Here is a 12,990-nt window from a genome sequence, read left to right as displayed (position 1 = left end):
TATTATTATTATTATATTGTTAAAATAATCCCTGTTCATTATAGCAACAAAAACTGAACAATAAGAAAAGTAAAACCCCCAAAAGCAGAACATTTAATAATTAAAAAACCTCATAATCTTCCTAGAAATAAATGTTTATTTAATTTTATGGCTTTTCACAAGTACTGCATTTCTCCTTTCACCATCACTGACTTCCCTTTTCTATCTAGTAGTTTTTCTTTAAAGATATTAAATGAGGGGTGCCTGGGTGGCTCAGTGGGTTAAAGCCTCTGCCTTCGGCTCAGGTCATGATCTCAGGGTCCTGGGATTGAGCCCCACATCAGGCTCTCTGCTCAGCAGGGAGCCTGCTTCCCCCTCTCTCTCTGCCTGCTGTCTGCCTACTTGTGATCTCTCTCTGTCAAATAAATAAATAAAATCTTTTAAAAATAACAATAATAAATAAAAGATATTAAATGAATTAACTAATACAATTCTTAAACATTATTTCTGAAAATATCCCTTTTATCTGTGCTATTCAAAAGAGTAGGTACCTGCCACATGTAGCTATTTAAATTTAAATTAATTAAATAAAATTATAATTCCTCACTAAATTTTAAATTCTAGTTCTCACTGGCTACATTTCATATACTTGTGGCTAGTAGCATCTTATTTGCTAACACAGATCTTGAGCGTGTCCATCATCATAGAAGTTTTTTTTCACATTACTGCTTTATGCCATATGATATGAAATTATTATTGGATACGTTATATGTTCACTATTACTAAAAAAGTATTTCTTCTTCCGCTTCTTAGTGAATCATGATAAGCTAAAAGAATATCCAACTAGTACAGTTGTTGGGTTTGATTTCCTAGTTCTCCCAGGGAACCCACAAAGATTTGGTAAATGTTTCTTCTGCATAATTACTTCAGCTTGGGGGGCCATGAGTAGGAGGGAGGCTGGACAGTCTCAAATTGTTTGCAGCTGACTTTATATCATTCTACAGTAACGCAAAGAAAAATTAAATGATGTAGCCAAAGTTACAGGGTGAATGAGAAAAATCTGGCCCTTCTGTGAATCCAGTTTCCTTTATACAATCTGAAAAGGACAGGAAGGGTTTCAAAGTCCGTGGATCAACTCAGTAATGATTATTTTTGAATTGGGATCTCTGTCTACTCATCCTTCTGATAAAGCTTATAAGTAGCCAGTCATTGCTCTCAGAAGATTTGCACTCTGAAGCTAACACTCATAGAGGAATTAGAAGGAATCTTCTTAATTATCTAATTCAGTTGTTGGCACACTTTTTCTGTAAGGGCCATAGAGTAAATATCTTTGGCTTTAAAGCCATGTAGTCTCTGTTGAAACTACTCAAACCTGGTGGTAGCACAAAAGCAGACCTAAATAATACAAAACTGAATGACCATGCCTGTGTTCCAAGAAAAGTTTATTCACAAAACCAAGCAGCAGGCCAGATTTGGGCCACGGACTGTACATTACAAACCCTTGGTCTAATTCAATCATTTATCCAACATTGGAAAATTTTTATAGCTACCAAGTGATCTTTCAGTCTCTGCTTGCATACTTATAGTGACGCCCAAGCAGCCCATCAGTCTGAACTCAGTTACAGAGTTCCTCTTTACATTAGATGCAAATATGCCTCTTTTTAATCACCCCCTTTGGTTGGTTCTGTTTTTCAGAGTGACACAAACTAGTGTTCTGTACTTCTTTGTGACAGCCCTTTAAAGAAAAAGCTGTTTTCTGTGTGGTCTTCTCTATTTTAGGCTGTCAGTAGTTCTTTCAGGTTTTAAAACAGCATATTTCTTTCTGTCATCTTCCTGATCATTATTATCCACTACAGATGCTTCAGCGAGTACGGATCTGGTTACCACATTTACATAGTTACCTCACATGGCCAACTCTTCTGTATGCATTGCCATTGCACCTTGTCTCCCCATCCTCAAACTGGCACAAACGTATCCTGAAATTGTGTTTGTTTTGCCTTGTTTTATTTAGGAATGGAAGTGTGACTGCATTAAACATTAGCATGTTCGATTTGCATTTGTCAGGGTGTAGGACTTTTTTCCTATCTTTAATGCAATTGCCGTTCTGTTCTCAATTCATTTAAGTCACAAATTTGATAAGCATGACTCGTATATGTTCCCTTAAGACCTAATAATTGACTAGAACAGTTCTGAAAATAATGAAACAAGAACGTGGGTTCCGAAGTAGTCAAATCCTATAATGGCTACATAACTAACTCACTAGATGGCAGTAGTTAGCTTCAGTATCTTCTGTGTTAGTGTGTTTACTCTCCAGATGTAATAGCTTCTCAGCCTTTCTCAGCTGATATTATTTTTAATTGCAACAAAAATTTATTACTACTTTGTGCTTGTATTTCCACTTACAGTGCTGGACAGATTATCTTTAATGTATTTAGAAAAGTTACTTGCAATTTCTTCTCCAAAGAAGATCTTTTAAGGTTTTAAACTAAACATGTAATTAAAATAGAGCTTTGTATGACACACAAATAAAATAGGGATTTCTATTTGGTTCCAAATATTTTATCTTTTTACTTTATGTACAGAGCTTTTCTCCCAGCTTTTCAATTTCTTAACCAGTAGTTATGCTACCTCTTTTAATAAAATAGGCTTGGTTTTACAGTAATTTTTCTAAGCAAAATATATGATGATCGTTTGTTTAGTGGCTTAACTATAAAAATAGAATCAAAACTTCCTAAACAGGCAAAATAGATGACAAGAAATATGCACTCCGTAACCATAGAGTAATTCCTCAGGCTGTGACTTGGATCTTGGATTTCCATTTAGCCATAGTTCCAGTAAACTTAGGTTTTAGGTTTTGAAGTCCACAAAGGATGAAAGGTAACAGATATGGAATAAAACTGCATTGAGAAAGACTACAGGAAAAAGATACTAACCATCCCACCTCCAACACACATAGCCCTCAGTCTGGAGTGATTGCTAACTAATGTCCCTAAATGTTCCTTTGTCTTTAATATAATAGTCCTGGGCCAAGTTTGGTTTGGGAACACTAACACTTCATATATATATATATATATGCATGGTTTGGTTTTTCCTTAAACGAGAATGTGACAATTACTGTTTCCGCTCTTTTTTTGTGGACCGTGGGCAAGTCTAAGAGCCAAGTATATTTGTGTCACCTTCTCAGATGGCCAAGCATCCAAAAACAAAAAACAAGCATCTTGTTTTATAGACCCGGCAGTTACACAAGCATTTTGCTGACATCTTTGTGAAAATCCAAAAAAGCAGAATGCAAAAATTAAGAAAAATAGTCTTGAAAATGTAAAAAGAGGTAGATTGTGCTCAGTGGAACTTTCAGGACAGTCTGTCTCAGCAGATCACACAATGAAGGACATGAGCTGCCTGCCAAAGCAGGTGTATAATGCCAACAAACCTGGTTTGAAAGTGGGTATCTCTTAAGAACAGGGAAAGCAAACTTTTTCTCTAAAGGGCCAGAGGGTTAATATTTTAGGCTTTGTAATCACATATAGTCCCTGTTGCAATACTCTTTTTTTAAGAACACTTGAAAAACCATTCTTGCTCATAGATCATGCAAAAGCAGGCAGTAGGCTGGCTTTGGCCCACAGTCCGTAGTTTACCAACCTGTTCTAGAAGACTGAAACCTTAATGTTAACCATAATTTCTGCTGACCACAAAGATTTTCATAAATTTAATATCCTCATGATTGTCAAGAGAAAATTCTCTTAATTTAAAAGGGAGGGAAGGACACCTGGGTGGCTCAGTTGGTTGAGCATCTGATTCTTCATTTCAGCTGGGGTTGTGATCTCAGGGTCGTGGGATCCAGCCTCGCACAAGGCTCCCTGCTTGAGGATTATTTTCCTCCCCCTCTACCACTCCCCCTGCTTATCCACCCTCTTTCTCTCTCTCTCAAATAAATAAATAAATCTTTAAAAAATAAAAATAAAACCTCAGGGAAATAATAAGATACCTTTCATCAAGTAAAAAAAAAAAGAATGAAGTTGCCAAATTTATCACGTGAGTCTGTGCAGATTAATACAATATTTTTATAGAACAAGTTCAAAATAATAATCAAAAGGTTTAAATAATTCACATCCATTGATTCAATAATACATATCCCTTGACCCAGCTTTGAGAAGTTTACCTTAAGGAAATAATTAAGAATATGTATAAAATAAATTTTCAAGGATTTTTTTCCTTATTTTTAAAATATACTTAATATATTATAATTTATTAGAGGAAACATTAGAAATGATTTAAAGTGTTAAATATTCATTTACACAGTTAAATTCATTATCATATAGAATGCTATTCAGTATATTCAATTAAGTAAAAACCTAAGTTTTAAACATCTGATATCTAGATAGATAGCTGTAGTCCTATCTAGTTATCTATCTAATAAATGTCTCTGGATAGTGGAAGTGTAGATATCTTTTCAAAGTTTTATTTTGCTTCAGATTGATTTTTTTTTTTACGTTACCTCTGTACCCAACATGGAGCTCAAATTCACAACTCCAAGACCAAGAGTTGCATGCTCTTTCCAGTTAAGCCAGCCAGACACCCTTAATTTTTGTTTTAACAATGAACATCTACTGCTTTTGAGAAAAAAGGGGATAGGATTTTTTAAAATCAAAACATAGTTTTTTAATAAATAAAACTTTTTCTTAACTCAGTACTTCACTTTATATGCTAAGTTTTCCATTTCTGCCCAGCTTGGATGAATATGATTAATTTTACTATCTGACTTTTCTTTTATAAATTTCTAAATTGTCGCAACTTTATTTCTGTATATCCACCTCATTTGGAGTCACATTTGCCTTTGGAGTACTTATGCCAATTCCCATTTCCACTTCATATGTTTCTTTTTTTTTTTTTTTTAAGATTTTATTTATTTATTTGACAGACAGAGATCACAAGCAGGCAGAGAGAGAGGGGGAAGCAGGCTCCCTGCTGAGCAGAGAGCCCGATGTGGGACTCGATCCCAGGACCCTGAGAACGTGAACTGAGCTGAAGGCAGAGGCTTAACCCACTGAGCCACCCAAGCGCCCCTACTTCATATGTTTCTTAATTGTGGGTGTGGAGCTCAAATGCTCCTAAGTTCAGACTGCATATAACTTTGGGCAAGTTAATCCACCCACCTCATTTCCTCATCACTGACAAATGGACAGTAGCCATAAGTTCATAATCCCAAGGTAATGATTAAAACTTTAAAAAATTTATGGTTAACTGTTTAGCATATGTTCAGCACTTAATAACCATTACCTCTAATTATTTTTTTTTTTTAAGATTTTATTTATTTATTTGACAGAGAGAGATACAAGTAGGCAGAGAGGCAGGCAGAGAGAGTGAGAGGGAAGCAGGCTCCCTGCCGAGCAGAGAGCCCGATGCGGGACTCGATCCCAGGACCCCGAGATCATGACCTGAGCCGAAGGCAGCGGCTTAAACCACTGAGCCACCCAGGCGCCCCACCTCTAATTATTAACATAGTCTTCGTGTTTGATTTTTCAGAGCTAATTCTGATGTTACTGCTGATAATTGTTGATATAAATTAACACTGTTTAGTTCTTCTAGTCTGTTCCTTCTCTCCAGTGAATTGTAAGGAAATACTTAAATGGAGAAGTACTAGGCAAAAGATTCTAATGGAGCATTTCTTTCTAGAAGACAATATGGTACCACTGTTTACCACTTTTAAAAGCTACCTGTCATAGCAACTGAAGTATTCATTTTTCAACACCCACAAAAAAATTAGCAATACTCTGAAAGAGGCTTAAAAGAGACTTCATGTTTACATACATTTTCTAATACAAGCAATTTTAAAAGCAAGACTATCTTTTCCTAAAGAACAGCTAACTGTTCTAAAAGCTGTTTAGATGAATTCCTTATGATGGAGAGGTCAATACCCGGGATTCAGTTCTTACATCAGAACCACACATATACAAACTTCTCCTAAAAGCTTTTAGAGACTTACACTGAGAGAAAAAAATTTTAAACGAAAACCTTTGTTGTTTTAATTTGTTTTCAGTTTAACTAAATAGCATTTTGGGGTTTTTTTTCTTTAATTAAATGATATTTTAATTCTACTCAGTCTCTGAAAGGTAGGAAGGGGTCCTTTCCCACCCCCACCCCCATCTAATACTCAGTAACATTGCTGCTCTTCTTGGATTTTACTTTGAAGCTTATTTGCCGTATACTGTCTGAACTTTTTACATGATTCTTCCTTAAGAAAAGCATTCTCTGGGGCACCTGGGTGGCTCAGCCAGTTAAGCCTCTGCCTTCAGCTCAGGTCGTGATTCCAAGGTCTTGGGATGGAGCCCCGAGTCAGGCTTCCTGCTCAGCAGAGAGCCTGCTTCTCCCTCTCCCACTGCCTGCCGCTCTGCCTGCTTGTGCTGTCTCTCTGTCAAATAAATAAATAAAATCTTTTAAAAAAAAGAGAGAGAGAGAGAGAAAGAAAGAAAAGCATTCTCTCCCTTCCTGGCAAAGTACCTCTGCCAGAAAAAGGGAAGAAATTATTCCTACTATTAACTAGTAGGCAAAGTATGTAACTATAATTTCCAAAGAAAATATAATAGCCACTAAAATTTCCCCCAAGTTTACCTTTTTATTATAAAGAAAAGAAAATTAGATCACATGTGGCTATATTTTCCCCTTATAGAATTAGCAAATTTTAAATGAGAATAATTAGAACTGTCAAGGATTTGATGAAGTAGTCAATATTATATCCATTTAGCGGTAATATAAAGACCCTTTTTTTTTTTTAAGATTTTATTTATTTATTTGACAGACAGAGATCACAAGTAGGCAGAGAGGCAGGCAAAGAGAAAAGAGGAAGCAGGCTTCCTGCTGAGCAGAGAGCCCAATGCGGGACTCGATCCCAGGACCCTGGGATCATGACTTGAGCCGAAGGCAGAGGCTTTAACCCACTGAATGGTTATGGGGTGCAGGCACCCCATAAAGAGCCTTTTAAAGAATAATTTGGCACATACACATTTAATGTTCAGTTTAGTATTCATACGTTTTACTTTAGTATTCTGCTTCTATGACTTTTTCCAGAGGAGGAGATCCAAAATACAAATTGAGTTTTATATTCAAAGATGTTCTTTTGGTCACCTCTCTAAAAGCAAATTAGAAATAGTCAACACATAGGCAAGCAGTGAAAATCTGGTTAATCATTATGGTGAAATATAATATTGCCCTCACCATTCACACAAAAAAGAAAGACAGGCATGCAGTTCGGCTAGTTCTTGAAAAGTAAACCTGAATTTTATCAAGCTTCTAACAACCAGTTTACAGGAAATATAGAAGACAGAGGAACATGATAAATGTCAGCAATGTGAGTACAGTCCACAAAATCCAACATCTAGGAAATTCTACAAACTAATTGCATAGTTTCTTCAACAAATAGAGTATAAGAAGAAAATTAAACCAAAGTGGGGGGAACACACAGGTAAAAGAAACATCAACTAATTTGAATAAATTTTATTTGGCTCTTGATTCAAATAAACTGAAAACATTTATGAGATAAGTGGACAAATCGGAAAACTGTACGTGGTGGTATTAAAGAATTATTGATGTTTTAGTTGTGATAGTGCTATTGTATTTGAAATATACAGCAATTTATAATGGGATGCCTAGAATTTGTTGGATGGGATAGTGATGAGGGGCTTTAGAGGAAGCAAGATTGGCCATGTACTGGTATATTTTTTTTTCATTTTATTTTTTTAAAATGTATTGATAATTGTTGAAACAGATTATGGGCACATGGGGGCTTCATTTTCCTAGTCTCTCTGCTTTTGTGTATTGTTTGAAAATACTTACAATAAAAAATTGAAAAATAATGACTTGAATATAAGAAATTTTTAGGTTATTTTGAATGAAAAAACTGATATGTAGGTAAATTTCAGCTATGGTTTTAAATGCAGAGGGGGAGAAAACACTAGGAAATAAAGTACTATAAATGGCTGCTTTTAGGTAGTGAGATTATATATGACTTTTTCTCTTTATAATAAAGTTTTATTACAGGTAATTTTATATGCTTGCCTTTTTTTTTTCCTATAATATGCACTTTTAGTGTTGTTTCTTTTGGTGAATAGTTCAAAAGTCAAATGGCACAAGAAGATACACAGTGAAGGAAGGCCTGCCCTTCATTTCTCAGCCACTCAAGTTACTCTCAGAAGTAACCAGTGTTAATTTCTTGTCTATCCATCTGGAAGATGTATATATGTTTTCTTTATTTAAAAATGTGAACTGTTGCACTATTCACTGTTCTCTTGTTCCACTTAACAGTGTATCCTGGGGATTGAGCCATATTTATACAGCTAAGTCCTTCCTCATTCTTTCACGGTGTAATAACTAATGCCTTTGGATAGACATGCAGGTTTGCTGTTTCAAACAACAGTGAAATGATTAACCCTACTTGAAAGTCCTTTCATACATATGCAAGTTTGTTTAAAGGAAGAATTCTTAGTTGTGGAATTGCTGGATCAGATTATATGTATATTTGTAGTTTTGGTAGTTTTCATATTCCTGTCTGTAGGGCGTGTAGGCACCCTATTGTAAACACTGATAGGTTTTATTTGCATTGCTCTTGGGATACATGTGATTGAGGATGTTTTCAGTTGTTTAAGAGCTATTTTCACTTCCTCTTTTATGAACACTGTGTTTATAACCTTTGCCTCTTTTCCATCTGAGTTCTCAGGCTACTTTTATAATAATTCATAGGGGTACTTTAGTATTTTGGAAATGATCTTTTTGTCTATAATATAAATTACCAATATTTACCCCCAATTTATGTGTCTTTTAATTTTTTTAAAGATTTAATTTATTTGAGAGGGAGAGATAGAGTGAGCAAGTCAGAGAGAGAGAGAGAGAGAGAAATAAAGCAACTGCCAGGGGAGGGACAGAGAAGCAGACTTCTGGGTGAGCAGGGAACCCAACAGAGGACTCTATCCTAGGACTCTGGGATCAAGACCTGAGCCGAAGGCAGATGCTTAACTAACTGAGCCACCCAGGCACCCCAGGTGTCTTTTAATATTGAAAATGCTTGGATTTTTGTTTTGCTATTTTTTTTAAATTTATTGTCAAATTGCTTTTTCTTTCTTTCTTTCTTTTTTTTTTTTTTTTAAGATTTTTTGTTTATTTGTCAGAGAGAGAGAGAGAGTGCACCCAGGCAGGCAGAGTGGCAGGAAGAGTCAGAGGGAGAAGGAGGCTCCCCGCTGAGCAAGGAGCCTGACGTGGGACTCAATCCCAGGACGTTGGGATCATGACCTGAGCCGAAAGCAGCCGATTAACCAACTGAGCCACCCAGGTGTTCCTCAAATTGATTTTTCTTCTAGATTTTGTGTACTTATGCTTTCCTTGAGATCATTTAAAAAATTATTCCTGATATTTTACAATTAAATCTTTCATGTATCTGAAATATATCCTACTATTTAGTATGAGGCTCAGGTTCAGCTTAATTTGGTTTCCAAGTAGCTACCTAGATGTCCCATGGCATTTATCAGTTCATCTTTTCCCTACTGATTGAAAATGTCATCTTTATCATATTCTAAGTATCCATATTGTGTGTGTGTGTGTGTGTGTCTGGCCTTTCCATTCTGGTCCATGGGTTTATCTGTTCACATTCTAATACCTTTGTTTTAATTACTATAGCTTTATAATATATATTAAATCCACATTCTTAGAATTTTCCTGGCTCTTCTGGTTCTTTATTTTACAATATTAACTATAAAAATTAGCTTAATCAAGTTCAGTGAGAAATTATTTTGATATTTCTGTTGGTATGACCTTAAACTTAAAGATTAATTTTAAAAAATAAAATAAAAAATAAAGATTAATTTTAAGGAGGATTGATTTTTGATACTGTTATCACATCTGCTCATCCATGATCATGGTATGCCTTTCTATGTGTTGGGTTCTTTTATTTCCCTTGGTAGCTTGTATATGTGTTCTTTATTTAGGTATTGCCACATTTTTTAGGTAAAGTTTATTTCCAGAGTTTGCTTTCTTATTGATTTTACAAAACCATCTTCCATTCTATTTTCTGATTGTACATATACAGACTAAAGTATCATATATATATCTTCATCTGTGCCCACTCATCTTCTTAAATTCCCTTAATATGTGTAGTAGTTTTTCAGTTGATAATCTTGGATTTCCCAGAATGTAATGATTATGTATAATCATAGCATTTACAGATACCTTTTTTTCTAATTCCACTATTTTTCCTTCTAACTATGTTAATACAGTATTTTTAATTCGAAGAATCATTTAAAAATAAGAATTTTCAAGTCATACATGCCCCTAATATCTACCCTGTTTTCCTCTTAGTAAGTATAACTAGGCTTATTGAAGCTGTATATATTCTGAACACCTAAGTAAACCTTTAAAGATATTTAATGTAAGAAGAAAAAGATATTTAATGTTACTTTTTTTAAAAATCCGTACCTTAAAAATGAGATAATCTCACTGAAAATAAATATTTTGGGGGCGCCTGGGTGGCTCAGTAGGTTAAAGCCTCTGTCTTTGGCTCAGGTCATGATCTCAGGGTCCTGGGATTGAGCCCTGAGTGAAGCTGTCTGCTCGGCAGGGAGCCCGCTTCCCTTCCTCTCTCTCTGCCTGCCTCTTTGCCCACTTGTGATCTCTATCTGTCAAATGAATAAATAAAATCTTTAAAAATATATATATACATATTTTTTTGGTAATGATATTTAATAACTGAAAAATCATTGAAAAATCATTTTATTGCTTTTTCCTCAGGAACAAATGGCTATTGCATGTGGATCTCGAGCTCATTTGGAAAAAGAATCAATTGCTCAGGTGAGGCTTTCACTGACAGGCATGATCAGCAAGTTTTTTCCTCTTTTTTTCATACTCCTTAGCAAAAAAATAAGCTTTCATGTTTAATCTCATAAAAATGAGTTTGCTTTCAAAGGAAGAAAAATTTTTAATATTGGAAGGTTTGTGAAAGCACATTTAGGAATCGAGTTTTTGTGTTACTATTTTTTAATGAGTGTAAAAAAAGGGTATAGATGTCACTTTGACTTAGGATGCAAGCAGCTCTTTTTTATTTTTTTTTAAGATAGAAGAGTTCCCATTCAGTTCTAATATAAGGCAAACTTCTAAATGATGCATTTTTGAACCTTTAACATGCCTTTAGTTTTTCTCATATTGGCACACTTTAAGTACTGTATTTTGGGTTTCATTTAAAGTTGTTTGTTTTTTTTTAACTTTATTCCTCTTAGAAAATTACTGTACCTTAAAATTTAACAAGTGTGACTGTCTTCAATGAAGACATTAAATTCTTCATTTTGTAATTTGTATATGTCTAGAAAAGCTGGAGTAACTTGGGAGGGGAAAATATATTAAAGAATTATTCTGTGCAATGTATTTTAATTATTTTATTTTTTCACTTAAAAATCTGGGTCCAGTGTGTCAAGCCCAGTAATTGTCTGTTATATTCTTTTTTTTTTTTTAAGATTTTATTTATTTATTCAGCAGAGAGAGAGATCACAAGTAGGCAGAGAAAGAGAGGGAAGCAGGCTCCCCGCTGAGCAGAGAGGTCAAGGTGGGGTTTGATCCCAGGACCCCGGACCATGACCCGAGCTGAAGGCAGAGGCTCAACCCACTGATCCACCCAGGCGCTCCTGTCTGTTATATTCTTAATGTTTCTACTAGAGTGCCCAAATAAATCAAGAATAAAGCAATATTTTTCAATGCAAGGTCAGAATTGCCTGGGAAGTTTTGTTTTATTTTGTTTTAAACATGCATATTTCTGGGCCAATCCCAGACACACTGAATCAGACTAGAGGGATAGACCAGGAATCTGCATTCTTTAACATTTCCCAGGTCAACTTAATGCATACCAGAGTTTGAGAACCAGTGGAATAAAAGGCTGAATCTTTCCCTCAATAATTCTGAAGTAAGATACAAAGAAATAATAATTTTTTTTTCAAGATATACTGATGGCAGCATCATGGAACCTCTTAAGGATTATGCCCAAGATTCTTCTTTCCTTAAGAAATAAATTAATATCTTCAGCATCTGATCCAATGCTCTGTGTCTATATGGACTCTTGATAGTATTTGGAAAAGGTAATCTGTTAACCATAAAAAGTATCCTACTACTAGAAGTTAAAATTGAAAGATTGGTTAGTGGTTAGCTAGTCCAGCTTCATCACTTTAGTGATACACAAGGGATAAGGAAAGGAAAAGTACATGTCCAAGATGTTTACATTATTTTATAATTATATAATAGAAACTATAAAATATTAAAACCCAACAATAGAAAATATTACAGATATTTCTCCTGGATGGAATATCATCATGCAGTAAATAAGACAGATGATAGTGGACACTATATAATAACGCAGGAAAATACCCAAAATACTAGGATGTATTAAAAAATATATAGTAGTGTAAATACAACATAATTACTTATGTTACAATATCTGTGCAAACAAAAACACTTAAGACTATGCTACTATTAATTTAATGGTTTTAATGTATAATTTTTTTCCTTTTTAAAAAATTTAGGAGAAAAGAAGGATAGTCCCTTTGGTGAAACTAAAAAAGATACAGCAAAATAGGAAGCAAGAGAGTAACAATTAGGAAGCTAGTGAAATAATCTCTAGGCAAGAGATAGCTGGGACCTGTATTTATTGTTCATGGCAGGAGAAAGGAACCAAGTTTTTGGTTTTGTTTTTAATGATGTAAATTCTTTTCATTTAGAACTTCCATTATTTGAAAACTGAAGTTTTCCTGGCGATAGTATTTAAATACAACTGTGCTATCATCTAATTCTCCTTTGTATCTAGTACTGCTTTTAGACCTCAAGGGATCTAGCCCAGGATCTATGTATTTATCATTTATTTTGTCATCTATTCATCTGTTCCTCCATCTCTAAAACCTAGTGGTTGATGTCATGCCTTTGAAGCCCACGGAATCAGCTGCTACTCTGTAGAAAAGAAGGACAAACTGATCCACTGGCGAGAAACCTGCA

At 34.8% G+C, this 12,990-nt stretch overlaps 1 protein-coding gene across 1 annotated transcript in view; it reads left to right on the top strand.

Moving 5' to 3' along the window:
- The window catches only part of ALG5 (ALG5 dolichyl-phosphate beta-glucosyltransferase), a 39,429-nt gene that overhangs the window by 13,810 nt on the left and 12,629 nt on the right, over positions 1–12,990 (top strand). The window contains exon 7 of the mRNA XM_045978455.1: positions 10,750–10,809. Coding sequence (XP_045834411.1) covers positions 10,750–10,809 — 60 coding nt within the window. The remainder of the gene's footprint in view (positions 1–10,749; positions 10,810–12,990) is intronic.

This window comes from Meles meles, chromosome 14 (genome assembly GCF_922984935.1).
Source record: "Meles meles chromosome 14, mMelMel3.1 paternal haplotype, whole genome shotgun sequence".
NCBI classification, from domain to species: Eukaryota; Metazoa; Chordata; class Mammalia; order Carnivora; family Mustelidae; genus Meles; species Meles meles.
The sequence above is the reverse complement of the archived record's forward strand: the minus strand, read 5'-3'. Positions and strand labels throughout refer to the sequence as shown.